The sequence below is a fragment of the Triticum aestivum genome, chromosome 4B (assembly GCF_018294505.1).
Source record: "Triticum aestivum cultivar Chinese Spring chromosome 4B, IWGSC CS RefSeq v2.1, whole genome shotgun sequence".
Taxonomy (NCBI): domain Eukaryota; kingdom Viridiplantae; phylum Streptophyta; class Magnoliopsida; order Poales; family Poaceae; genus Triticum; species Triticum aestivum.
The window spans coordinates 595337988-595365928 of record NC_057804.1 but is presented as its reverse complement, the minus strand read 5'-3'; the positions used below and the strand labels follow the sequence as shown (position 1 = coordinate 595365928).

The 27941-nt window shown below is 44.7% G+C and overlaps 2 protein-coding genes and 4 non-coding genes across 6 annotated transcripts; 3 read left to right on the top strand and 3 right to left on the bottom strand.

The window, feature by feature from the left end:
• Nucleotides 1–3032: 3032 nt before the first annotated feature.
• Nucleotides 3033–3105, top strand: TRNAR-ACG (transfer RNA arginine (anticodon ACG)). The gene has a single exon. It is a non-coding gene; the product is annotated as a tRNA-Arg (tRNA).
• Nucleotides 3106–5498: 2393 nt separating this feature from the next.
• On the bottom strand, nucleotides 5499–5571 carry TRNAR-ACG (transfer RNA arginine (anticodon ACG)). The gene has a single exon. It is a non-coding gene; the product is annotated as a tRNA-Arg (tRNA).
• Nucleotides 5572–5804: 233 nt separating this feature from the next.
• LOC123095235 (U6 spliceosomal RNA) lies at nucleotides 5805–5905 on the bottom strand. Its single transcript, XR_006446140.1, has one exon. It is a non-coding gene; the product is annotated as a U6 spliceosomal RNA (small nuclear RNA).
• Nucleotides 5906–8042: 2137 nt separating this feature from the next.
• LOC123093463 (mitochondrial arginine transporter BAC1) lies at nucleotides 8043–12470 on the top strand. Its single transcript, XM_044515440.1, has 8 exons — nucleotides 8043–8340; nucleotides 9800–9889; nucleotides 10937–11038; nucleotides 11138–11242; nucleotides 11343–11435; nucleotides 11506–11706; nucleotides 11782–11880; nucleotides 11971–12470. The coding sequence occupies exons 1-8, from the start codon at nucleotides 8245–8247 to the stop codon at nucleotides 12103–12105; spliced, it is 921 nt and encodes a 306-aa protein (XP_044371375.1). The 5' UTR covers nucleotides 8043–8244; the 3' UTR covers nucleotides 12106–12470.
• Nucleotides 12471–13081: 611 nt separating this feature from the next.
• TRNAD-GUC (transfer RNA aspartic acid (anticodon GUC)) lies at nucleotides 13082–13153 on the top strand. Its single transcript has one exon. It is a non-coding gene; the product is annotated as a tRNA-Asp (tRNA).
• On the bottom strand, nucleotides 13144–15451 carry LOC123093464 (ras-related protein RABH1b). The gene is made up of 6 exons (XM_044515441.1): nucleotides 15020–15451; nucleotides 14843–14913; nucleotides 14189–14277; nucleotides 13790–13901; nucleotides 13584–13674; nucleotides 13144–13467 (listed from the first exon to the last, which is right to left on the bottom strand). Exons 1-6 carry the CDS (start codon nucleotides 15137–15139, stop codon nucleotides 13306–13308), a joined length of 645 nt encoding a protein of 214 aa, XP_044371376.1. The 5' UTR covers nucleotides 15140–15451; the 3' UTR covers nucleotides 13144–13305.
• Between the last annotated feature and the right edge of the window lie 12490 nt (nucleotides 15452–27941).

Below are 27941 nucleotides of genomic sequence, written 5' to 3'. Positions count from 1 at the left end.
ATTTTCCCTTGAGCTTACTCATGAAGGACTCAAATTCATTGATCTCCTCATTAGACCCCTTACCATTATCAAAGTCATCCATTGAAGGAGGGTTAGGAATAATGGTGGTTTTGATGTTGGAGGTTACCTTGTTGGTGGCCTTAGCCATGAGGCACTTGGCGGTGATGTTCTCGTTAGGTGCATCGAAGAGAGACACCCGGGGAGTTGTGACAATGGCAACGGATGCCATGCCATTGTTTCACCATCTTCATCATCATCGTCATCCTCACGGTATTCTTCTTAAACCACCAACCCGCGAGACGGAGTCTTCTTGGTGAAGTTGTTCTTGTTTGGGAAGGACTTGGCTTTGTCTTTTCGGATGAACTTGCCACCATTGTCTTCCCGCTTCTCGTAGGGACAATCCGCAACGAAATGGCTAACATTGCCACAGTTGAAACAGGTTCTAACTCGTTGCTTCCCCTTGAGGCCACTCGAGTTGTTCTTGTTGAAGTTGGGTCTTGTATTCTTCTTACTCCAAAACTGTCTTGAGGCAAGAGCCATGTGCTCATGATAATCATACTTCGTGTCCTCGGGGTTGCTCTCCTCATCTTCCTCTTCTTCTTCTTCTTCCACACTAACCTTGGCCTTCAAGGCAAGATTGGGCTTCTTTGCCCTTTGGGAACGGAGCACCGCATTGTCGGCGGTCTTGTCCAAGATGCTCATTGCAACAAACTCATCCAACACTTCACCAGAGGTCATGGAGTGGAAGTCCGGTCTTTGGCGAATGACGGAGGACATGGCCTTGTTGTAGGACATCATGGCCTTGAGGAACTTGCGCTTGATCCAGTTGTCATCCGTGTCCTTGCTCCCATGATCTCGAAGTGCGACCGCGAGTTTGGTCACTCTTCGAAAGAGCTCACGAGGTTCTTCATCCTCTTTCATTGCAAACTCATCAGCTTCATCTTGCACCACTTCATAGTTGGAGCATTGAATGCTAGCACTTCCTCGATAGAGACGCTCGACACATTTCCATGCTTCTTTAGCCATGGCATGAGGTCGAAGATGAGGGAGATCTTCGGGAAGGATTGCATCTTGGATGATGAAGAGAGCAATTTCATTGAATTGATTGTCCACTTCTTCTCGAGGGGTGAAGTTGCTTGGATCATGAGGATATAAACCTTCTTCAATAATTCTCCAAAGGTTAGTGTTCACATGTTTTAAGTGACGCTTGAAGCGATAGAGCCAAGCATCAAAATCTTCATTTTTCACATATTTAGGAGGAGGGCCGGCATGATTCAAATGAGTAGAGGGGATCGGTCCTCTATACACTGGTGGTTCCACATTGGCAAAAATGCCGGTGCCATTTCTACCACTAGTAGACAGACTCTTTTCACTGTTAGCTTCCCCCTTGTCGGAGGTAGCATCCGTCACCTTGTTAGTGGGATCACCCACTTTCATCGGCGAGGTAGATAGTTTAAGTCCGTCTAAGAAATCAGAAAACATGCTTTTAACCTCAGCCGTCATGGAGGTTTTCAATGTGTCTAAAGCCACATTGAATTCCTCATGAGAGACCGAGGCTCCCCCTTCGGCCGTGGACGAGATGGGATTCACACCGGAGTGCTCCTCCGCACCGTCGTGGGTGTCAACCATACTCTTCGGACGGCAAAGTCCTTAATAAAGAGACGAGGCTCTGATACCAATTGAAAGGATCGATATGGTTGACTAGAGGGGGGTGAATAGGCAACTAACAATTTTTAGACTTTTCTTTAACAAATTAAAACTTGCAATGAAATAGGTTGTCTAGATGTGCAACTACGTGGACAACCTATATGATGCAAAGACAATAAGCACACAAGCAAGCAATGGATATAACTCAAGTAAGCTTGCAAAAGTAAAGGGACAAGATAACCAAGAGTGGAGCCGGTGGAGACGAGGATGTGTTACCGAATTTCCTTCCTTTTAAGGGGAAGTACGTCTTCGTTAGAGCGGTGTGGAGTCACAATGCTCCCCAAGAAGCCACTAGGGCCACCGTAATCTCCTCACGCCCTCACACAATGCGAGATGTCGTGATTCCACTATTGGAGCCCTTGAAGGCGACAACCGGACCTTTACAAACAAGATTGGGGCTATCTCCACAACACTTGGAGGCTCCCAACAACACCACAAAGCTTCACCACAATGGAGTATGGCTTCGAGGTGACCTCAACCGTCTAGGGTGCTCAACACCCAAGAGTAACAAGATCCGCTAGGGATAAGTGGGGGGAATCAAATTTCTCTTGGTGAAAGTGTAGATCTGGGCCTTCTCAACCAATCCCGAGCAAATCAACAAGTTTGATTGGCTAGGGAGAGAGATCGGGCGAAAATGGAGCTTGGAGCAACAATGGAGCTTTGGGGGAAAGAGGTAGGTCAACTTTGGGGAAGAAGACCCCTTTATATAGTGGGAGGAACAAACCAACCGTTACCCCACTCACCAGCCCCGCACAGAGCGGTACTACCGCTAGGGAAGGGCGGTACTACCGCTCGACCCAGCGGTACTGCCGCGCTGCCCGGGGCCCTGACCCCAGGGCGGTACTACCGCTAGGGAAAAACGGTACTACCGCTCCGGGCGGTACTACCGCTTCGACCCAGCGGTACTGCCGCGCTGCCCAGGGCCCTGGCCCCAGGGCGGTACTACCGCTCGGCAAGAGCGGTACTACCGCTTAGGGCGGTACTACCGCTCCTACTACCTCCCTTAGTGCCGCAAAACCCGACACGAAAAACTTCGTTCGAGAATCGAGGCGGAAGTAGCCCACACGCACAGCGGTACTACGGCCAAAAGTCCCAAGCAGTACTACCGCTGGGGAGCTTCGGCGGTACTACCGCTGTGGTCGCGGTACTACCGCTAGGGTAGAGCAAAGCATAGCAAGGGGAAAACGACAGCTTCAGAGATGCGGAAGGAAAGACGACCGGTGTGAAAAGGATGTGTACGTGTGAAACGGCAGCTCCGAATAACAGTCCGGCGAACATGCGTGCGCGGGTGCGGCAGGCGATGGCCCGCGGGGTTTGTCACGCCGGACTCCGTGGCCCAATGGATAAGGCGCTGGTCTACGAAACCAGAGATTCTGGGTTCGATCCCCAGCGGAGTCGTTTTTGTCCTCTCTTGTTTATTTTTCGTTTTTCTTTTGCACATTCTTATATTTTTGTTTTCAGAGTCACATTCTTATATCTCTATAAAATAAAAAAAACCTACCGAGCGTGCTTCGAAGCTCCTCCGAGAAACCTTTTGTTCTACCCACTGCATCGCCGAGTCTCTCTCCCATAGCAGCTAGCCTTGCGAAGCACTGGTTTGATGGTTTCGAGAATTACTTCTCCCGTTCTCCGGTCCACAGTCCACGCCGGCTTGCCGGTGCCGAGAGAGGAACATGGATGTGACTCATCAGCACCTGTCAACGACCGGCGTCGTCAACTAGCACTCCGGATGACCAGGGAGTAGACGAGGGCAGGGCAGGCAGCCAATGGCGCGGCGACAGGACCGCCGGGGCCTTCCGCTGCTTTCACGTACAGACACCGGCGGCGTGACAAACCCCGCGGGCCATCGCCTGCCGCACCCGCGCACGCATGTTCGCCGGACTGTTATTCGGAGCTGCCGTTTCACACGTACACATCCTTTTCACACCGGTCGTCTTTCCTTCCGCATCTCTGAAGCTGTCGTTTTCCCCTTGCTATGCTTTGCTCTACCCTAGCGGTAGTACCGCGACCACAGCGGTAGTACCGCCGAAGCTCCCCAGCGGTAGTACTGCTTGGGACTTTTGGCCGTAGTACCGCTGTGCGTGTGGGCTACTTCCGCCTCGATTCTCGAACGAAGTTTTTCGTGTCGGGTTTTGCGGCACTAAGGGAGGTAGTAGGAGCGGTAGTACCGCCCTAAGCGGTAGTACCGCTCTTGCCGAGCGGTAGTACCGCCCTGGGGCCAGGGCCCTGGGCAGCGCGGCAGTACCGCTGGGTCGAAGCGGTAGTACCGCCCGGAGCGGTAGTACCGTTTTTCCCTAGCGGTAGTACCGCCCTGGGGTCAGGGCCCCGGGCAGCGCGGCAGTACCGCTGGGTCGAGCGGTAGTACCGCCCTTCCCTAGCGGTAGTACCGCTCTGTGCGGGGCTGGTGAGTGGGGTAACGGTTGGTCCACAGTCCACGCCGGCTTGCCGGTGCCGAGAGAGGAACATGGATGTGACTCATCAGCACCTGTCAACGACCGGCGTCGTCAACTAGCACTCCGGATGACCAGGGAGTAGACGAGGGCAGGGCAGGCAGCCAATGGCGCGGCGACAGGACCGCCGGGGCCTTCCGCTGCTTTCACGTACAGACACCGGCGGTCCTGTCGCCGCGCCATTGGCTGCCTGCCCTGCCCTCGTCTACTCCCTGGTCATCCGGAGTGCTAGTTGACGACGCCGGTCGTTGACAGGTGCTGATGAGTCACATCCATGTTCCTCTCTCGCACCGGCAAGCCGGCGTGGACTGTGGACCAACCGTTACCCCACTCACCAGCCCCGCACAGAGCGGTACTACCGCTAGGGAAGGGCGGTACTACCGCTCGACCCAGCGGTACTGCCGCGCTGCCCGGGGCCCTGACCCCAGGGCGGTACTACCGCTAGGGAAAAACGGTACTACCGCTCCGGGCGGTACTACCGCTTCGACCCAGCGGTACTGCCGCGCTGCCCAGGGCCCTGGCCCCAGGGCGGTACTACCGCTCGGCAAGAGCGGTACTACCGCTTAGGGCGGTACTACCGCTCCTACTACCTCCCTTAGTGCCGCAAAACCCGACACGAAAAACTTCGTTCGAGAATCGAGGCGGAAGTAGCCCACACGCACAGCGGTACTACGGCCAAAAGTCCCAAGCAGTACTACCGCTGGGGAGCTTCGGCGGTACTACCGCTGTGGTCGCGGTACTACCGCTAGGGTAGAGCAAAGCATAGCAAGGGGAAAACGACAGCTTCAGAGATGCGGAAGGAAAGACGACCGGTGTGAAAAGGATGTGTACGTGTGAAACGGCAGCTCCGAATAACAGTCCGGCGAACATGCGTGCGCGGGTGCGGCAGGCGATGGCCCGCGGGGTTTGTCACGCCGCCGGTGTCTGTACGTGAAAGCAGCGGAAGGCCCCGGCGGTCCTGTCGCCGCGCCATTGGCTGCCTGCCCTGCCCTCGTCTACTCCCTGGTCATCCGGAGTGCTAGTTGACGACGCCGGTCGTTGACAGGTGCTGATGAGTCACATCCATGTTCCTCTCTCGGCACCGGCAAGCCGGCGTGGACTGTGGACCGGAGAACGGGAGAAGTAATTCTCGAAACCATCAAACCAGTGCTTCGCAAGGCTAGCTGCTATGGGAGAGAGACTCGGCGATGCAGTGGGTAGAACAAAAGGTTTCTCGGAGGAGCTTCGAAGCACGCTCGGTAGGTTTTTTTTATTTTATAGAGATATAAGAATGTGACTCTGAAAACAAAAATATAAGAATGTGCAAAAGAAAAACGAAAAATAAACAAGAGAGGACAAAAACGACTCCGCTGGGGATCGAACCCAGAATCTCTGGTTTCGTAGACCAGCGCCTTATCCATTGGGCCACGGAGTCCTTTCTGTAGTTTCATTCGGTTCCCATTTGAGGTTCTTTAATGTCACAACTTCGGCTCCTAATGACACGACTCAATCGTCCTGCAGAAAACGCAGCGAAGCATAACAGCGTAATTTGTTGAAAACTGACGTTCAAGTTACTTAGACTAAAAAAAGAAGACTATCCATGACTCTAAGTTGGTGGCATACCTGAAAAATATAAGATCATATTCTTTTGAAATACAGTACCAATACATATTTTTACGTATGTTTTTTTTTGTGCGTGTCATCCTTGCGCAGGGTCATGCTAATCTTCTCTGTCTCGTTCCAATTTTATTGGATGTCCCCGAAGGGACATACGTATGTGGACGTACTCCCTACCATTATGAGCACTTTCCAGTTTTGTTACGTGGCTTGTAACTTGTCCTTTATTATATGAATGAGACATGTTTTACCGTGCCAATAAAAAGACCGAGTAGATAGATCTTTGAGATTGATAAAGTTTTCACATGCATTTCCTAATTGATGGGCACATTTATTTGTGACATCATAATACTAAAAGAATAGCGTCAGACAATCTGAAATACATCTAGAAAAATGGAGCACCTAGTCCTGCAGATTTTGAGATTGACAAAATCACCACGGACACCTCGTAGTCGACGTGCACACTATACCAAGAATACCGTGGGAAAGTCAGAACATATCTTTAAAAAAATACAAGCACATTTGCCAAATCTCATAATTGAATTCGAGTGAACAATTTTGACCGGGAGAAACCTAACCATCTTACCTATGATCAGTTCACATACACATGATCACGTTACAACAAGAGAGTGCATGATGTTTCTTTTTCTTTCCGAACCAGCAACATCCTCCGTCTATTATCAAGATACCATTCTATACACCCAACATTGTGTTGATGGCATGACCTTTATGGTCAATTTAATATATATTATACCCACATATATCTAGTCTAACATTTATTTGAAAGAAGTGTGGCAGGGGATGCCCCTACAATGATTTTTGTTTTTGTTTTTGAAAGAATAAGAATTCAGATTCACATCTATGAGGACTTGAGGATAGGTGGCTAGCTCGTACATCCACTCCCCTATGCAAGTAAGGTAGGATCTAACGCATTTGTTGCTAATGGCTAATGGTGATGGTGATTTGAACAATGGGCAAATGATTGGGGGGAGGGGGTTGATATACAGGGAACAAAATGCTTGTTGTAAAGTAGCCAACATGTAAAGTGGTTCTTTTTTAATGATGCAACTGGTTCTACTTTGTACACCCAGAGTACATGACCTAGCCGTGCGGCCCCTCTAGACGTCCCTAGGGGCCTAGCTCTGGCAGGCAATATTCTCCTTTGATGTTTTACGAATATATTTTTGTGTTGTTTTCCCTCTGAAATTTTATACCTGCACAATAGCAAATACTCCCTCTGTCCGGAAATACTTGTCGGAGAAATGAATGAAAATGGATGTATCTAGAACTAAATTGCATCTAGATACATCGATTCCTCCGACAAGAATTTTTGGACGGAGGGAGTGCCGTATTGTGATTTTGCTCGAAAAAAATCACCGGTCTTGTTAGTTTTCATTCACTTATGGCAAGTCTAGAAGGCAAAAGCTAAGCAAAAATAGATACATTTAGAACATATCGCAACACAAACCGCAGTAACAAACAAGAAATTGTTGTGGTATGGTATAAAAGCATGAACAAACAGATGTAAACTGTACACATCAGTTAGTCATATTCATTCAAATAACAAAAAGGTAATTGTTGCATGTACAGAAGCAAGGCTGGATAGATCATGCATGAGCCATGTTGTCAACGAGGCGAATGAACTTCTGAAAGGATACCGGGAACTTTATTGTCTAATACTCCCTCCGTCCCAAAATAGATGACCCAGCTTTGTACAAAGTTAGTACAAAGCTGGGTCATCTATTTTGGAACGGATGGAGTATTAACCATTCACAAAACAATGTTGTAGATTTGTTAGCTAATATGTTGCGAGTGGATAACCTAATCGACTTGTGGTTACAAGATGCCCGTAGTGCCATAGTATGCCTATTGGCTACTGATTTTAACCTTGCTCTTTTTTTTAATAAAGTTCCCTAATTTCATTAGAAAAGAACTAGGTAAGAAGGACGACACTACATGATCAAGCCGGATTGAAAGAACCGTCATAAGGCAATCATCTAACTTGGTGGCGACACTGATTCATGTCGAGAATGTAGGCGGCATGGGAGATGGTGGGATGGAGGGGGAGGTGAGGATGCTAGATGGCGGCTTCGTAGGACCTTTTGTTTTAGAACAAGGTTTATGGGACTTTGCATTTTTTTTAAGGCAGTGTTTTTTTTAGTAACAGGCAGTGGTTGTTTTTGACGTATAAAACCGCTCGAGAAGCCCAAAAATCTAATCCTACCCGTTGTTTCATTCGTCCCAGACTAGTCTGAAGTGGGCCATAACATCCGCCCCCGATAGCCCATCGACATTCCCTTTCTCTCTGCTCTCTCACCGGACGCCTGCTCAAACAGAAACGAAAAAACACTGCCCAAGTTGCTCGGCGGCTCGGCGCTTTTCTTTTCCCCTCGAGCGCCGGCGCCGGCGTGCGGCCGGAAACCTCCGTTGCTCCCCGCTTCGACGTTTTCCTATTCAGCGCCGCACGACCGCCCGCGGTGCTTCCTCTGGGATGGATGGCTTAGGCGACGCCGCCAAGGAATACATCGTTGGATCGGCTGCAGGCGTCGCCCAGGTAGTCGTCGGCCACCCTTTCGACACCGTGAAGGTAATTCTCTTTCCTCTTTCCCCCGATTCCTTTTCCATCTATCTCTTGCTGATTGGTGCGCCTCGCTCGCCGGGTAATTTGATCTGCTGTGCTCCAGTGCTTTGGTTTTGTTTTTGTATGCTACGCTATGCCTGCAGTGTTGCTGTTCGATCAAATGCCTGTTAGGGAAAAGGCTTTGTAATGATAAACCTTTGTAATGATAAACGGAAACACAAGTGAAGTTGGACACCGACACAACTTCTAAGACCAGAATTGGACCCCATTACATAGGTAAACAACCAGTGACGAAGAACTTGAGGAATTCGAGCTTATTGGTTCATAAGCCAAATCGAGCCCCAAGTAAAGCTCCTCAAACGGGCCTAAAATTGCTGTGGCTAAGAATTTAAATGAGAGGGGGTATTGACAGGTAGATTATGATTGCTGTTGTTACTAGTTGCTGCTACAAGATTGCAAGTGCAATGTTTGGTATTACTTGCTTGAGAATACTTTCTCATCATTCCCTTTATCTGTCTGTTATGATCGTTCTGATGATGAAGTATGGAGAAATACCTGTAGGTAGTTTGGTTGATATTACCGGCTTTTGAGTGTGCTTAGAAATATCTGGCATTCGTATCAGTCGTGTTCAGTTCCAAATTCAGCTGGCTGTACTTGCCGTCTTTTAATTCGACCAGGCATGCATTACTGCATTGATTCAGGACATGCCAAGCTTTTTATCTTCTTTGAGTTTGGATTTTTTTTTGGATGTTTGCACAGGTGCTACCTAATAAAACATTTCATCCAAAAATGATCATATGCGTAGGATCTTATTGTCTCATTGTCTTGACTTAATTCTAGGATTTTCTGCTTCACAATTAAACTCTTTGGGGTCCTGACCAGTTGTTCATTAACTCATACCGTCATGCAGTAGTGTGTTTTTCTAATGATGGCGTTGGAGATTTTTGAGGCATACTAAGCAATGTTACATTTGTAGTTTCCAAACAAGGCATTGCTCCCTACAGAAATCATGGTTGCCCTAAGGTCCATGTTCCAGGTGTTTGTGTCACTTTATGATTACATACAGGTCTGGCTGCCAATGGTATGCGAGGTGATACTGGCAAACTGGGAAACTAATTGCATTTCTTTTGTTGTAATTAGGATACTCCGCAAAAGTACTTGTTTATGCCAGTGTATGAGAATGCCCAGAATATAATTTTGTTTTCCTGTGCATATACTAAGCAAAACTCTGCAGTCTGGATGGAACTAGGGATGCAGGGCGGCGCCCGATCCGCCCCGCTCCGTAGTCAAAACAGGTTCATCTTAGTTATAGCAAATTTTTAGTGATGCGGTTCAGTTTGAACTAACTTCCCACTTTGGCCGGCTTATGCGTGACGCCGCCCTGCATCCCTAGATGGAATATATGTTAACCATTTTCTTTATATTTCCCCCCATGTGAATTCAAGATAACTTTGTTCATCAATAGGTCAAATTGCAAGCTCACAACACCACGGCTCATGGAAAGGTCTACAAGAATGCATTCCACTGCACTAGTAGGATACTGGTTGAGGAAGGAGTAAGCCCCTTCTTTTGTATGTCTCACTTTAGATTTAGTTTATACTCAGTATTACTCAATTAATTGAGTGTGTTTCTTTTATAAAAAGCACCTGGTGTTTTTCTAGTCCTACATATACATGTTCTGTTCCTTAGACCTAGAGAACAAAATGAAACTGGCAACTTTTTTCAGTTAACAGTTCATGCTAGGAAAATTGCCTGGACTGCATTGTGTATTCATCTGACTATTATCAATTGAAAGTATGATTTTATGGAGACTCATTTAATATAGTCCTCTAATACATAACTAGTTTATGAAGCTAAGGAAATTACAAACAAATCAACTATCTTATGACAGCATTTTCATTGCATCTTTCTACTAGTTAGAACAATTTCTTAAAGGATGAGCCGTCATCATTCATCTTGTTAACGGATCAAATTACCATTTTTCTCTGGAGTTAATGCTAGGCACAATTTTAGAACCTACAGGTATTTTTTTGAGCAAAAGAGGGTTTCCCCTCCGATTTCATTTATAGAAACCAAAGTTGTTCAGCTAAACATCATCCAGTTCGAAACAAGAATAGAAACCAAACCACCACATCCCGAAGGGGGGTAGGGGGGGGGGGGTGACATCTAACTGCAAATATATATTACAGACTTGGCCACGAGAGGCGAAACCTAAATAAGTTTTTTAAAAGACTGCAGACATAGTAGAACCCGCTACGCGAAAGAAGGTAGGAGAAGAGCTATCTTCAAACAACAGCTTCATCCATCTAGTCTTGGGATGCCCGATCTCCATCCTTGAGCCGCGCGGTACACTTCACTTGCCACCTATTCTATTAGCTTTGCCCCCAACGTCAGCATTTTTGCCTCTGGTTCCTTTATCTGCAAAATAGCCCAATCCAAGATCCAGTTGCAAATCAGTTTCACCAACAGTCGCAAATCAAAATTTTAGAACCTACAGGTATTAAACGGAAAACTGCAATAGATTAGTCCATCCATTTTTGATAGGATACAGTTTTATCAACATATTACTGGAAGTTCATTGCATGATTATTTTCCATGACAGATAAGAGGGTTGTATAAAGGCGCATCATCTTCATTTATTGGTATAGCACTTGAAAGCTCCCTTTTTTTTGGCACATATGCACAAGCAAAACAATTACTACAGGTATTTTTTTCCTTTGGTATACCAATTGCAGTTGGAATGCAAATGCTTCCGTCAAGGCCTTATCTTAGTTATTAAATTAGCCTGTTCATTTTAATTTAGGGAAAGTCTGAGGATTGTAAGCCGCGGCTACAGGTAATTATTCCTTCTGCTGCCTGCAGTGGAGCCCTGATCAGCTGCATCCTTGCTCCGACTGAGCTGACCAAGGTCAGTCCTGCATCAATCTCTCTTTTTTACAGTTGTTAGCGAGTACACAGGAGGCATGATTCAGGTGACATTCGATGATGTAATCTCAAGAAATCTCCAGTGCAGAATGCAAGTTCAAGGGAAGGATGTGATGTATGCGACCCGGTACTCCAGCCCTCTAGATTGTGCTGTGAAAACACTGCAGCGTGAAGGGGTGAGCTTAATGGCCTTCTGCAAGTTCTTCTACGTTTTGTCTAGTCTAAGGATCTGTTATTATGTTACAGGTTAGGGGTATATTTCGTGGTGGTTTAGCAACATTGTACAGAGAGGCAATTGGCAATGCTGTCTTCTTCTGCACTTATGAGTACAGCCGATATTGGATGCACAACTATATAGATTCTCCGCAATTTTCTAGCAACAGTGGCTTAGTTGTGGCAAAAGATATCGGGATAGGAATCATGAGTGGCGGCCTTAGTGGGATGGCTGTAAGTATATCATAATCTTTTAAGTTTATTGTAAGATACGTTTTTCTTCAATTTGACTAGTATTTCACTCTGCAGTTCTGGACAGCTACCCTGCCACTGGATGTTGCCAAAACGATTATTCAGACAGATCATAACCCTCAGTCGAGCCGAAATCCATTTCGGGTCTTAAACATGGTACATGCCCTGCGATGGTTCACAATCTTGTGTTTTCATTAGGTATATTGCCTTTGCTTGATCATGGCAGCCATGCCTGAAATGCTGCAGGTCTATAGGAGAGCTGGTCTGGCTGGATGTTATTCTGGTCTTGGGCCAACACTAGCAAGAGCATTCCCTGCCAATGCGGCAGCGATTGTTGCCTGGGAGTACAGTGCTAAGATTCTTGGTATAAGGCGTGAGTAATGCGAGAGATACGATGCTTGTGGCGATATTTACCTGCTTCATTCCCCCCCAAAAGTCAATAAGAAAGTCAGGAAACTTATCGTTTTTCCTGGACTGGATGGTATTTATCACGATGGCAGCAAAAAAGGGCAAAGTGGCTCTAGTTTGTGCAGACATGAGTCTGATCGCGGAGGTTATTGGGGAATGAAGCAATTTGCCATGTTTTCATGATTAATTGCTCTCACTTTGCTCGCTGTCTGTTACTACTACGGAAATCATTTTATGGTTTACGAGTTTGGGTTTTCTTTGAGAAGTATATGGTTAGTGTTCTTTGATTGGAATAAACGTTGGGGTTTTCATAAGAAGTACGTGTCTGGTTAGTGTTCTATGATTGAAAGAAAAGTATTATTGTTCGTTCAATCTAAACTATTTATTGAGAGCCTCACTGGGTAGGGTTGATAGTCTTGGTGAAGAGAGGGGCCGATCATGAGCGACTATTGTTCTGTGCTCATATGTAGTCATACTTTTTGCGCATACCATTTGCAAATTGCAAGTGCATTATAAGTCAAAAGTCACTCATCAAATGCACCCACTTCTGATTATGTCACCCTGCTTGATTAGCGGTCGCCTTGGTAAATCAAAAGTCAAAAGTCACTCATCAAATGCCTCACCGACTCACCGTCCAGAACGGACGACATGAATCTACGCTCGTGAATCATGCTGCCATACTTGGACATAATAGTACGTCACTGAATTTTTGCTTTTGCAGTTAATCAGGCTGTTAATCCTAGACTAAAGCTGAATAAATCTAGGATCAGGCTGGCGTTTTCTCTCTTGTAGTTCTGTGAAAAGAAGAGTACATCATCGGATCATCCATTCATCTAGCTCACACAATGGAGGTGAATTGTGCAAGGCAGAAACATGGCAGCACCGAAGGCACACGAGTAACTAAGCATCTTCCCCGATTAGTAAGCAGCATTCCGCCAATCGTCACCAAGTCGTTGTAGTATAGTGGTAAGTATTCCCGCCTGTCACGCGGGTGACCCGGGTTCGATCCCCGGCAACGGCGAATTTTTTGTTTCTTGCCACGCCTAGCAATTTTTGCATTTCTGTCCGCAATCTGTTTTGGTCAAAATTACATTCTTGCAGCAGCCCTGCGATGTACCACTGCAATCCTGCAAGGGATGCACAAATCTCTCCTCTAATAAAAGAACACAAAACTCAGCAAGAGCATCCTCCTGCTTTCTGCTCCTGCTGCCCAGGCGCGCCTGAGCCTGCTGGCCCGGAGGCAGGCCTGAGATTGATGTCCACCATGTCCTCCTGCTTGGCCGACGGGAGAGCGTCCATCCCAGGCAGGGACGTGGCGATCGTGCGGAACAGCGCCTGCAGTCAGGGTTCCAGGTTCCGCGGTCAGATGTTTTGCTTGAGAAATGTGGAGCTGCAGATTGCCTAGTGAAAATGAATTCTTCTACATTAGATATAAAAGAAGCTGAGAGAACCTTGATGTTGAAGCCGGCCTTCGCGCTGGTCTCCATGAACAAGGCGCCATGCTCCTTGGCCTTGGCTTCCCCTTCGTCCGTGGGCACTTGCCTGGAGGCGGCAACATTCATTCAGGTGAACAAACGGAAGAAAATGAATCGCCAAGGTTGGTGCGATGTGGCTTTCTCCACAGAGATTCAGGGATATGTATGTATAGTGTACGTACCTCTGGTCAACGAGGTCTGTTTTGTTTCCGACGAGCACGATCAGCACATCTTTGCCTCTCGCCGTGTTCACTTCGTCGATCCACTTCGATGTATGCAGAAACGATTGCGTGTCTGCAGAAAACAATGGTGGTATGAGGCTGTCAGTGTACGAGGGTGATACATGTTGGTGTGCTTTCTTCATATCATCAGATGCAGCTCCGTGGTTGAATATGTCACTGTAACTAAGTACCCTCAACTGAAATAGTTCAAACTGATTCATCTATATGTCTGCTCAGATTTCATGCGTCAGTAGCAAACAGTTTCAAAAATAAATTTCAGATTGGAAAACTACTTTCTAGTGCAGTGCAAATTAGCTACATATTCTGCTGGCGAGTATTTTGTAGAAACAGGTAACTTGCCTGTTACGTCGTAGACGATGACCGCGACCGAAGAGTCTCTGATGTAGCTTGGAATCAGGCTCCGGAACCTCTCCTGCCCAGCCGTGTCCCTGCACATTTTCACAGTTACAAACAACTATGTCACCCTTGGAGATTTTCACATTTGACATGTGCAAGCATGTTTCCGGCATCTCAAGTCCTCAGGAAAAGGGAAAAATATTACTGGTATCTCGTATGTGTTGTTTTCGCAATGTGCCAGGCATAATTTCAGGACTTGCGGTTCAGGTTTCTCTAAAAGAAACAGTTAAGAACTACACCCTTTGTTCCTAAATATAAGACGATTTTGCACTTCAAACCTAAATATAAGATGCTTTTGCACTTCAATTGAATTGCAAAAGCGTCTTATATTTAGGAACAAAAGTAGTACTATTATAAAATTATCTAGATTTTTGAAAAAGACGACTTCGACCAAACAAGGAACTGCATAGAGCTGTCTTACACTTTCCAAATCCAAATAACTTTTTCTACAAACTGATTCTTCGTAAAAAAAAAAGTAAGCAAAACAGATTTTGTAAAAAACCCGCTAAAAATTTGTTTTCTATAAATCCATTACTAGTACTTGCTATCCAAACAACGCCTAAAGGAGGCTACCAAAAGGAAACTAGTATTGCATACCATAGCTGCAGGCGAACCGTGCGGTCCTCGAGGTACATGGTCTTGGAGAGGAAATCGATCCCGATGGTCGCCTGCACACAGAGCCACAGCAGACGGTCAGAATTCATTTGCCAATCGTACGAGGTTGGGGCGATCAATCGATCGGGAGCTTTGCAAATTAACCGAAGAGGAAGAGACCTGGTAGGTGGCGTCGAACTTGTCGTACATGAAGCGGGTGATGATGGCGGTCTTGCCCACCGCCTGGTCGCCGAGGAACACCAGCTTGTACTTGGCCAGCGCCGACACCACCGGCGCCATGGCTAGCTTGCTTGCTTGGCCCGGAGCTAGCTAGTCGGGCGATCTCTTCTGCTCCGAGTTGGATGCTCCCTGGAGTGATTTGGATCGAGTCGTGGAGGCGCGTGCTCGATCGGGTTTGGACGCGTGAAACCAGTGGAAAGGGGACGGAAGAAGAAGAAGAAGGTTTGCTTTGAACGGAGAAGGGGAGGAGGCGACTTTGGACGTTTCCAAAGCCAGCTGCGGATGGAGTCCCGTGTGTTGACGGGCCATCCATGCAAATACTACTTCAAAGTTTCTGTTCTTCTCTTGTAACTTTTTCTTCCTTGGCCACGAAGCACTTTCCCTGCTTGGAACTCGCATATTAATTCTGCAGGGAATGCTACTAGTTGTTCAGTTTGTTGGACATAAATCCAAGTTAAGAAGTAGAGTACGTAATTGGTGCGTTCCAAAAGGGGGCGACCTAACTGCAACAAACGTTTGCAGTCTTGTCGAGAGATGTCGACTCATTTGCCACGTGTTGTTATCATCGATGTCTTGTTCTTCTTTTGAAACATCACCTCCTCTGCTTTCTTAAACGGGAATTGCGCATGTTTGCCATGACAACAGCCTGCTTTTGTCCAGATGGCAAAGCTCAGTGGCCCAGCCAGTGTTAGGGTACATGAGGGTCAGGCTAGTCGATGGAAAAAACACGTTCGGTGCGACGATGTAGGGTGTGTTTGGTAGGGTGTATGAAGGATGCATGAGAGCAAAAGTTCCTTTCTCGACCCATTTTTGGGTGTTTGATAGAGTGTATGAAGGGTGCATGAGTCCACACTAATTTAACACAAATACACAAGGAGTATGCATGAAGAGAGGTGCTGAGATGAGAATGCAACCAAACACACCCGTGATGGTTCTCTGCTCCGAGGCTGTAACGACGCAGCTAGGTTTGTGTTAGTCTAAATTTGTCTACCGTGGCTAAAAGATAAAAATAAATATCAATAATTTCATCGGAAGGTAACTTTAGCTGCAAATGCCCTTTCAATATGTATTATCGTGCAATGCCAAGCGAGTCGCCTACCTTTCTATTACAAAAAAATTACGGAACTAAAGTCATCCAACTATACATGACACCAGCAACATTTGGCAGGTTGTACAACAAATAGCCATAAAAAAATCACACGAACATTTAGATTGTGCTGCCGCCATCGCTGATTTAGTGCACGTTCTACTAAATCGGCAACAATTAATATGGCGGAGTGTGTAATATTTTTTAAAAATTGCACGAACATTTTTAATAGTTCAAAACCATTTAAAAAAATATGTGGACATGTTTTTACATTGTATAATTGTTTAAAAAAATGTCATTATCATATTTTTTAAATGCATGATTGTTTTTGTAAATCTCACAAGCATTTTTCTAAATTTATGCAACCATTTTTTTACATTGGATGAACATTTTGTAAAATGTCAAAAACATATTTTTGAGACGTGTGAAGATTTTCAAGTGTCACTAATATTTTTCTGAATGATATGAGCATTTTCAAAAAGTTGAATGAGTAGTTTTTTAAAAATTGCAATGGATGTTTCATAAGATAAAAGATAAGAAAAACCAACAGGACTTTTTTAGGGGTCAAAAAAACCAACAGGACTTGCGCTAGCAAGCCAACGCTCCTTTGCACTGGCCCGGCCCATTTAGGAAGCGCGAGAGGTGAACAGATTCTTTCGGTTCGCGTGTTAGAAATAAATGGGCTTGTCCCATTAACAATTTTTGAAATCTCAAAGTGGCCCATGTGTAAAATAGCAAGTGATGGCTCTAAAGTTTAGTCTCGCCAAAGAAGTTGAGGAGGTGTGAATCCTTTTTATATAGTGGGTTTTCTCCACCACTCTAAGTGGTGTGTGGAGGAAAGAAATAGGTGACCACACGTGCTCGCTTGCCTCGCCTGGTCAGGTTGGGCTTTGGTCCGGGCCGGGGCGCAAGCCACATGCATTTGAATGGTCTGCCGAAATCCGGTCTTTTGCCTTACATGGATGCAACTTCCTCTTGTCATTCCCCCACAAAAAAACCTTCCTTTTGTCGTTTCATTTTTAATGTCTTGGCAAAAAAGTTCATTATTTCTTGTCTGGTAACTATACAAATTTGAATCCAAGTCGGTTTGAGATCGTGTTTGCGACATGATACCGTCTTTGGTTCTATTATATATACTGCTGCCGGCCACAGTCAAAGACACATCAAAAACACCTAGGATTTTGCCTCATCTCGCAACTTGCGCCGCTGCAGTGTACTCCATCCCGAACACCGCCATGCACCGGTGTGCGGGAGAGCAAGTCTCCAAAACCATCCGTCCTTGCGATCTTGCACTGGAAAGAGGAAAAAAAATTAGGTTTTTGGGAAGCGATCCGAGCGACTGCTCAAGTTCGTTATCACGGGTCAATTTCCGTCCAAGTAAGGCGGTGTTACTCATTGTCGTCTCCATCGTTGTTGCCAACATCATCATCAACAACGTCACCCCCCCCCCCCCAGCAGCCAACAAACGATACGTCCATCCATCATGATTCGTTAATGTCTCTATCTATTTTCTGTTTCATGTGCGATGCTACTCTTTTTTTGAGCAACAAAACTAGGCTTTATTCAGAAATTGGTATTGCTACCTGTATTACAGCAGTATCATGTGATTGCCCCAACCAAATGTAGCGGCCATGATCTAACTTTACAGCATGCCTAGCTAGTTTATGAGGCTCGAAATTCGAGGCTCTAAATTCAAACTTAAAACAGCAAGAAATAAAAGAAGATTGCCATGAAATAATCTCTTTTACAACTGCACCGTAACTCCCACCTGACTTCTCGTTGATGTGTTTCACCACCTCTTGACAGTCAGACGCAATAACGATTTTCTGGAGCCCCAGATCTTCCGCTAACGATAGTCCCTCTCTGCATGTCATAGCTTCCAAAGTAGGTGGATCAACCAGACCTCTAGTCACAAGCACCGAGGACCCCAGGTAATGTCCGTCGTTCGTCCTGCAAACTACAGCAGCGGCACCAACTCCACGGAAAACAGCAGCGTCAACATTGATTTTAGCATGATCACCTGTGGCTGGAATCCATCTCCCCCGTGCAGCAGTACCTGGGGTGTTCATTCGGGGCCTTAATGAATTCTTTTCCTCCTCCAACTCTGATAAGAAGTGAGTAATGAACATGTAAGTGGATAACAGGCTGTGATGCAACCCTTCATGTATCAGTTTCCGCCTCGCCCACCATATTGCCCATCTGCTACCTTGGTGAACTTGTCGTGTGGTAGTTGTTCGATCATAGTGAATAACCATTTCTTTGCATCATTTTCAGTGTTGCTCCGCAAAACATCAATAAGTTCCTGATCCACCAATGACCAGACGCACCGGGCAGCAGTGCACTCAATCAAGCTATGCTTCCAGGAATCCGTAGTTCCGCAAACGGCACACGAGCTACTTGTGGTCATGTTCCGATGCATTGTGACATCCTCCGTTGGGATAGATTGACGTGCAAGTCTCCACAAAAAAAAACCTGATTTTAGCCGGGACCATGGTTTTCCATAGCCGCTTCCAGGCCGAGTTCTCCTCCTGGCGATTAGACGCTCCTGGTCGTGACTCCAGCCAATCTTCTCGCCTTCTCTTAGTTTCAACAATCATACGATAACAGGACCGTACGCTGAATACGCCAGATTTCTCAAACATCCAAGACCAGTAGTCCTCCACAATCCTCTGACAAATCGGGATTTGAAAAATTGCTTGTGCATCAAAAGGGAGGAAAACTTGCTTCACTAACTCCATATTCCAGCATGCATTACCTGAATCAATGAGCTCAGCTACCAACTGAGGCGGATCAGGGACTCTAGCAACTAACGGCCTCATAAATTCAGGCCGAGGGATCCAATTTGTGTTCCATATCTCCGTCGATGATCCATCACCGATTCTCCTGATTAGACCCTGTTTCATGATATCCCTCCCTTCCAAAATAGATCTCCAAATCTGAGATGGATGACTCCCAATAGTGGCTTCTAGTATCGAGCAGTTTGGAAAATACACTGCTTTTAAAATACGAGCGCTAAGTGACTCTGGGGAGACCAAGATCCTCCATGCTTGCCGAGCCAGTAGAGCCAAATTAAAAAGCTCGAAGTCACGGAACCCCAGCCCACCCATATATCTCGGCATTGTCATGCTATCCCACGACACCCAATAGGGTTTCCTCTTCCCTTGCTCGCTTCCCCACCAAAAGGCCCGTATTGCTGAGGTTAACTTGTCACATAACCCTCTTGGCAGTTTGAAACATGACATCGAAAAGACCGGGATGGCTTGTGCTACGGACTTGATGAGCACATCCTTCCCTGCAGCCGATAGGGTTTTCTCCATCCAACCTCTGATTTTGTTCCATAAATGATCAATAAGGTACTTGAACGCTCCATTTTTGGATGAGCCCACATCCGTTGGAAGCCCCAAGTATTTCTCGTTAAGTTGCTCATTGGGAACTTGCAAGATTTGTTTTACCTGTTCTCGAACTGGTCCTGGACATCCCTTACTGAAAAAGCAAGATGATTTTTCCCGGTTCACTCTCTGGCCCGAAGCCCTAGCATAGGTTTCCAATAACAGAGACACTTCTTCCGCCCCCTCCGAATTTGCTTTAAAAAACAGCAGGCTGTCATCTGCAAACAACAAGTGGTTTATCGGCGGAGCCGTTGAAGCCACTTTGATTCCTCCTAGATTAGATGACTGAACTCGAGATTTTAAGAGGCACGAAAGGCCCTCTGCTGCCAGCAAAAACAAATAGGGTGAAATAGGAACCCCTTGGCGGATACCACGCGAAGGGTTGAACTCTTCTAATTTTTCTCCATTAAACATGACTGAGAAGGAGACAGATGAGACCATCCCCATGACAATATCAACCCAGTTCTGACTGAACCCAAGCTTCAACATGATAGCTCTTAGGTAGTCCCACTCAACACGGTCATATGCCTTCATCATATCCAGTTTCAGTGTGCAAGACCTGTGGATCTGAGCTTTATTTCTCTTCATAAAATGAAGACATTCGTAAGCTGCAATGATATTGTCAGTAATCAATCTACCCGGAACAAAGGCCGACTGCTCCTCTGAGATGATCTCCGGCAATATTAGCTTCAAGCGATTAGCTATCACTTTTGATGCAACCTTATACAGTACATTACACAAACTAATTGGCCGGAATTGTGTAAGCAAGGTAGGGTTTTTTACCTTCGGAATTAGAACTAGCACTGTATTGTTGATATCCTTAGCACTCTCTTTGCCCAAGACAATACCTAGCACCACTCGGGCTACCTCTTCACCGCAGATCTCCCAATGATGTTGAAAAAAGTGAGCAGGAAATCCGTCGGGGCCAGGAGCCTTTGTCGGTGCCATTTGAAATAGCGCGGTTTTAACCTCTTCAGTCGTGTACGGTGCATTCAACTGTTCATTCATCTGGACAGTTACCTTTACTGGTACTGTATTCAGCACCTCCTCCATGTCATGTACCCCTTCCGACGTGTAAAGATTACCATAGAAAGAGTTGACCATATCTTTCATAGTTTGTATGTCCTCCGTCGAATTGCCATCCTCTTGTACCAGCAACTTAATCAGATTTTTCCTCCTACTCATACTTGCCCGGAGATGAAAAAAGCGGGTATTCTTATCTCCCGCCCGTAGCCAGTCAACTCTAGCCCGCTGCCTCCACATTAATTCTTCTCTGTGATATAGCTCAATTAGATTTTCCTTGATCTTGAGCTCTCTGTGAGAAGGACCGACCCTCCCTGGCACACCTTGCAAGATCTCCAGCTCGCGCTTTAGGGTTCGGATTTGCTTACGAACGCTTCCGAACGTAGACTTGTCCCATGCAGAAAGTGACAAGGCCAACGCCGCCAACTTTTCTTTGATTTCCGCGACGAAGCTGCATGCAGGCACTCCCCCCCCCCCAATCATTAGCTACCTTCGAGTGCAATTGGTCATGCGATTCCCACATTGTCTCATACCGAAAAACATGCTGGCGTTGTCTCACCCAAGCCTCGCCATGCGGGTGTAGAATAATTGGTACGTGATCCGATGAACCCGCCGTCAGGTGGTCTACTCGAGCCCTTGGAAACTGCGCAGTCCAAGCACTGCAGGTGAGTGCTCTATCCAGCCGGACACGAGTATATGAGCCTCCTGCAACCTTATGCTCAAAAGTCCAAGGAATACCTGTATACCCTAGATCAAGCAAAGCATAATCATCAACAACTGATCTGAAAGAAGCAATCTGACTTTGACTTCTCTGTCCCACTCCATCATGCTCTCCTGCATGCAGTACTTCATTAAAATCGCCTATCAGGAGCCATGGTAAAGGAGACATTCCTGCTACACTTCGGATAGTATCCCACGTATTTTGCCTTGACGCCACCTGTGCTTCTCCATAGACACAAGTTAGCCTCCAAGGATTTGGACCTGATTCATCAATTAGTGCATCAATGTGATACCGAGAGTAACCATCAACTTTCAACTTTATTTCATTATTCCAAAACACGCCTAAACCTCCACTTCTACTAGCACTGCTTACAGCAAAACTATTATCATAACCAAAAGAAGATTTCAAATTCTCGACACGAACCCTGTCTAGTTGAGTTTCCACTATACAAAGTACTGCCGGGGTAAACTGCTTTGCAAGGTTGCAAAGCTCACGAACTGTCGCAGGTCTACCTACCCCACGACAGTTCCAACACAATATACTCATTGTGCCCCGCGGAGGCCGCTCTGGGTCTCCGTGATGGGCGCTTCCTTGGTCTTGTCGGTGAGGTTTTTCTTTGGCAAACCCTTATCCGTATTGGCGACTTTTGCTCTCTTCTGCTCTTGTCGCGATGTAGGGCTTGGAGGGACTATTGGAGGTCCCGTCGGCATAAGTGCAGCTGACGCCCCCTTTGCAAAGTTTATGTCTCCTGTATTGCCCACCAGCGATCTCTTCCTAGCTGCATCAGCCTCCTCCATGAGAGCATCCTCATCCTCTTCACCTGCATACTGCTGTGGCTGCTGGGGCATACCTCTGCCAGTGCCAAAACCAGCTTCGCCCCTTGCTGCACCACGACCTAAGCCGCCTCTGCGAGCCCGACCTTCTCCCGGACCCTTTCCAGCACCACGGAACCAGCTTGCTCGCAACTCCTTGAAAACCAGGGCCTTTGGAGGATGAATCCCGTCCCCATGCTCCTTGAATTGGTGACCGAGATGGCCACACACTACACACCAGTCAGGAAGGCGTTCATACTTCACCAGAAAAATTTGTCGCTTGTTTTCTTTGACAATTGATGTAGCGTTCTTCAGGGGCTTATTGACACCGATCTTGACTCGAACCCTGTAAAAGTTTCCTTCAAAGTCGTGAGGCCTCTTGACGCGATGCTACTGTGCATGTTTTTCTTGTGCCTCTTGCATGATATTTTCTGTGTTAGTACACGCCGCAAATGGGGGCGGCTATACCTTGCTTCAAGCGAGTCCGATAGAAGACTCGCCTGAACGTAGGTGCTAGATGGGCTGGCCCAGGCGTCCGGGGGGTCACAAGTCACAACCTCGTTTTATCATGGTTTTGTTTTTTGTTTTCTTTTTTTATACATCCAAATATTCTAAATGAATATATTACAAAAACACTTATATTGGAAAAAATATGTTAACCAAGCATTTGAAAATATTTAAATGCATATAGAGAAAATGTTTCTCATGCATACAAATATATATATATATATATATATATATATATATATATATATATATAAACAAATGTGTAGGAAAGAAGTTGATCATGTATTTGTTAATCCAAGCATTTGAAAAAAATGTATTTGAAAAATGTTCAAGCAATTAAGAATTGTTACATGTGTATAGAAAAAATGTTGATCATGTATTCAAATTTTTTAAATCAAGCATTTGAAAAAAAAGGTGTATAGAAAATTGTTGACCAAATATAAAACAAAAGAAAATTTTCTATTCACAAAATCTTAATGAAGGATTTGAATAAAAAATGTTAAATGTGTATAGAGAAAATGTTGACCATGTATTAAAAATATTATTCTAGTATTTGAAAAGTGTTAAATGTGTATAGAAAAAATGTTGACCATATATTCAATAATATTAATCTTATATATTAAACATGTATTAGCAAATATATTAGAGATATAAAAAATGTGTATAGAAAAACATTGAAAACCATAGTGGAAACAAAAGAAAATCAATGGAAACAAGAAAATAAACAAACAAAGCCAAAAAAAGGAAGAAAAAGAAAAGGAAATAAAGGAAAAATGCTAGTGGAAAATGAAAAAAAAATCAAAGAAACCCAAAAACAAGAAAGAAAAGGAAAACTAGTAAAAACAAAGAAAGAACTGAAGAAAATCGGCGGCGCTGCAAATGAACGATCCTAGGTTAGATTCAAGCGTGCCCCTTTTTTCTCCGGAATCACTAGTTGAGGAGTACTCGTTGCAAAGAGCACTCAAACTCTCCTGGTTGTGACAAGTGGCGCACATGCAGCGCGTCACTTGTCGCAACCTGGGAGTTTTCTCTTTTTCGTAGATCTGTTTATTCAAAATGTTTTATCTCTCAAACCGTGCGTCCAAATCTCGAACCGCTTTCACCGTTGGATTCCTCGCGTCGAGATCTTCAAAACTAGATCCCATGTTGATAGGTTTTCACAAACTTTTTTTTCACGAAAAAAATCAGACGAAAAAACCGAACCGGGAGCACGAGTTTTTCCCTTTCCGAAAGAGGCATGCTCGTGCCACTCACAAAATCACAACCGTGCCTCTCGCGGAAGCAAAATCGTGACTCTCGCGGAAGAAAAAAAGAAGAGGAAATGTGTTTCTTTTCGTTTCCAAAGAGGCACGGCCGTGACTCTCGCGGAAGCACAACCGTGCCTCTCGTGAAAGGAAAAAAAAATAGAAAACATGTTTTTTTTCGTTTCCGAGAGGCACGGTCGTGACTCTCGCGAAAGCACAACCGTGCCTCTCGCGAAAGCAAAACCGTGACTCTCGGGAAGGAAAAAAAATAGAAAATGTGCTTTTTTTGTTTCCGAGAGGCACGGCCGTGACTCTCACTAAAGCACAACCGTGCCTTTCGCGGAAGCAAAACAGTGACTCTCGCGAAAGGAAAAAAATGGAAAACGCTTTTTTTACCGTTTCTGAGAGGCACGGCCGTAACTCTCACGAAAGCATACTCGTGCCTCTTGCGGAAGCAAAACCATGACTCTCGCGAAAGGAAAAAAAAGAGAAAACGTGTTTTTTTTCGTTTCCGAGAGGCACGGTCGTGACTCGCGAAAGGAAAAGAAAAAAGAAAACGCGTTTTTTCGCGCAAACAAATTTTTTTTTCAATTTTTTTTGTCGAAAGTTAAGGAAGACCGGTGGAAAACCAGAACGTAAAAAAACGTTTAAAAAGCCGAAAACTCGTGCGAAAAAATAAATAAACAAAATCCGAAGGGAGCGCTCAGAGCGCGACACGTGGCGAATGACCGAGAGCGCGCCAAGTGACGCTGATCATTGCGAGGCTCCCGAAGGAGCGCTCGTTAATTAGTTGCTCCCCTGTTTCTCGACTTTATTATTTGTTTTAGGTATGCGCTAATGGGCCGGCTTGTTACTTTGGACGCTTCAGGCGAGTCTTCCATCGGGCTCGCTATAAGTGAGATATAGCCTTTGCGGCCGCAATGACATGGAACGTGTAACCCCCACTCACCCCGCGCACCCTTTTGGGCCAGCACATGTGCGGGGCAGGTCACCTGATTTTTTTCCTTTTGGCTTTCCTTTGCTTTCTTATTTAATTTAATTTAGGATTTCACAAAAGTTGCAAATTTCAACAAAAAGTCTGTGAATTCAAAAAAAATTCCTGGAAAACCACAACTTGATTGACGGATTCATTTTTTATTTTGATTTTTTCGCATATTCGGAAAAAAATCGTGATTGTGAAAAAATGTTTGACAAATAATAAACTGCTTATAACTTTGATTTTTTCGTATTCTAAAGCAGTTCATGAATTTTTATACTATGTTCACACAATTTCAAAAATGATGTTGACGCATTTTTAGACTATGTTCACACAATTCCAAAAAATGTTCATGAATTTTAAATGTTGTTCCCAAATTTCTTAAAAAGTTCATCGGTTCATAAAGTGTTCGCGATTCAAAAACAATTATGCTTTTAAAAAAATGTTAGTGAAGCCGTTGTTTTCTGGAATTTTGAATAATTGTTCCAAAATTTCAAAAAATGTTTTTGAATTCAAATGATGTTGATGCATTTTTAGACTATATTCAAACAATTCCAAAAATGTTCATGAATTTTTAAATGTCGTTTCCAAATTTCTTAAAAGTTCATAGGTGTAGAAAGTGTTCGCTGATTCATAAACAGTTATGCTTTAAAAAAATGTTCGTGAAAACATTGTTTTCTGGAATTTTGAATAATTTTTACAAAATTCTAAAAATGTTTGCCAATTTTAAAAAAATTCAAGATTTTGAAAGAAATGTTCACAACTTCTAAAAAATGTCATAATTTCTAAAAATGTTCACGAATGTTTAAAAATGTTTCCAAATTCAAAAAATGGTCATGGTTAAAAAATATTCTCGAATTTCAAAAATGTCCGCGACTTCAGAAAATGTCCATGATTTCAGCATATATTCATTTATTCTGAACATTGCGAAATGAAAAATAAAATGAAAAACAAGGAGAAAATTCAATAAAAGGAAATAAATAAATAACATTAAAGAAAAAGAAGGAAAAGGAAAAAAAGAAAGAAACTCGAAAGAAAAAACGAAGCGAAGAACCAAAACCGGTGCTCTTCAGCAGTACACGCTTTTTTTGGTGATCTAATTCTTCTAATTGCTTCAATAGGGGGGGTGCTTTTTTACTTCTGGTGTTCTTTGTACTACCTTGACAATTGATGAAGTGCTCATCCAAGGCCCGAAGCAGCCCGACAACGACATTGATGTGTATCTAAGGTCATTAGTTGAAGAACTTTTAGAGCTGTGGAGTATAGAAGGTGTACGTGCGTGGGATAAGCACAAACAACAGAAATTTGATCCGCGAGTGTTGCTGTTTGTAACCATCAATGATTGGTCTATTCTCAGTAACCTTTGAGGACAGACAAACAAGAGATACCACGCATGCACGCACAATTTAGATGATACCGACAGTATATATTTGGATAAATGTAAGAAGAATGTGTATCTGGGACATCGTCAATTTCTTCTGAGCAGGCATACCGTAAGAAAGAAAGACAAGCATTTTAAAGGTGATGCAGATCATCGGAAGAAGCCTCTCCATCGTACTGGTGATGATATACTTGATATGGTCAAGGATTTAAAAGTAATCTCTGGAAACGGTCCTAGCGGACAATCTGTTCCGAATGACGCTAACGGACGCACCCATGTGGAAGAAAAATCTATATTTTGGGACCTACCCTATTGGAAAGACCTAGAGGTCCGCTTTGCAATCGACGTGATGCACATGACGAAGAATCCTTGCATGAACCTGCTAGGCTTCTTGGGCGTGTATGGGAATACAAAAGATACACCGGAAGCACGGGAGGACCAGCAACATATGCACGGAAAAGACGGCATGGATCCAAAGCAGTATCAACGTCATGCCAGCTACGCTCTTACCAAAGAAGAGAAGAAAATCTTCTTCGAATGCCTGCTCAGTATGAAGGTCCCGTCTGGCTTCTCGTCGGATATAAAGGGAATAATAAATATGGCAAAGAAAAAGTTTCAGAACCTAAAGTCTCATGACTGCCACGTGATTATGACACAATTGCTTCCGGTTGCATTGAGGGGGCTTCTACTGGAAAACGTTCGATTAACCATTGTGAAGCTATATGCACTCCCCAATGCAATCTCTCAGAAGGTAATCAATCTAGAAATCATACCAAGGTTAGAGAATGATTTGGTGCAATGTCTTGTCAGTTTCAAGTCGGTGTTCCCATCTTCCTTCTTCAATATCATAACGCACGTCCTAGTTCACCTAGTCGAAGAGATTGCCATTTTGGGTCCTGTATTTCTACACAATATGTTCCCCTTTAAGAGGTCCATGGAAGTCTTAAAGAAATAAATTCATAACCGTGCTAGGCCAGAAGGAAGCATCTCCAAGGGCCATGAAACAGATGAGGTCATTGAGTTTTGTGTTGACATTATTCCTGACCTTAAGACGATTGGTGTTCCTGAATCGCGGCATGAGGGCAGACTGGGTGGAAAAAGCACGCTAGGAAAGAATTCAGTAATATGCCAGGACGGGCATTCTTGGGAGTAAGCACACTACACAGTTCTACAAGGTTCTGCCTTGGTGGCTTCGTATATCGTGGAACACAAGAATATTCTACGCTCCAAACACCTGGATTACAGATGAACAAACGGGGACTTTCGCCGGTTGGTGCTATTTCTTGAGCTTGTGTTGGTTTTCCCTCGAAGAGAAAATGGTGATGTAGCAAAGTAGAGATAAGTATTTTCCTCAGTTGAGAATCAAGGTATCAATCCAGTAGGAGGAACAAGCAAGGCTCCAATAGGTGTAGCTACACAAACAATCAAACACTTGCACCCAACGCGATAAAGGGGTTGTCAATCCCTTCACGGTCACTTGCAAAGGTGAGATCTGATAGATATAGATATAAAAGATTACTAAAACGATAATTAAATAAAAGTAAATAAAATTGTAGCAAGGTATTTTTGGTATTTTTGGTTTATATATCTGGAAATATACTATGGAAAATAGACCCCGGGGCCATAGGTTTCACTAGAGGCTTCTCTCTTAAAGAAAAATAATATGGCGGGTGAACAAATTACTGTCGAGCAATTGATAGAAAAGAGCATAGTTACTTTGCC

Coding starts and splice junctions, on each gene's coding strand:
- LOC123093464 (XM_044515441.1), bottom strand. CDS start 15,139: ATGGCGCCGGTGGTGTCGGCGCTGGCCAAGTACAAGCTGGTGTTCCTC. Junction 14,914..15,019: donor AGTTCGACGCCACCTACCAG/GTCTCTTCCTCT, acceptor CTCTGTGTGCAG/GCGACCATCGGGATCGATTT. Junction 13,902..14,188: donor CATCGTCTACGACGTAACAG/GCAAGTTACCTG, acceptor TGTTTTCTGCAG/ACACGCAATCGTTTCTGCAT.
- LOC123093463 (XM_044515440.1), top strand. CDS start 8,245: ATGGATGGCTTAGGCGACGCCGCCAAGGAATACATCGTTGGATCGGCT. Junction 8,341..9,799: donor ACCCTTTCGACACCGTGAAG/GTAATTCTCTTT, acceptor GTTCATCAATAG/GTCAAATTGCAAGCTCACAA. Junction 9,890..10,936: donor GGATACTGGTTGAGGAAGGA/GTAAGCCCCTTC, acceptor TTTCCATGACAG/ATAAGAGGGTTGTATAAAGG.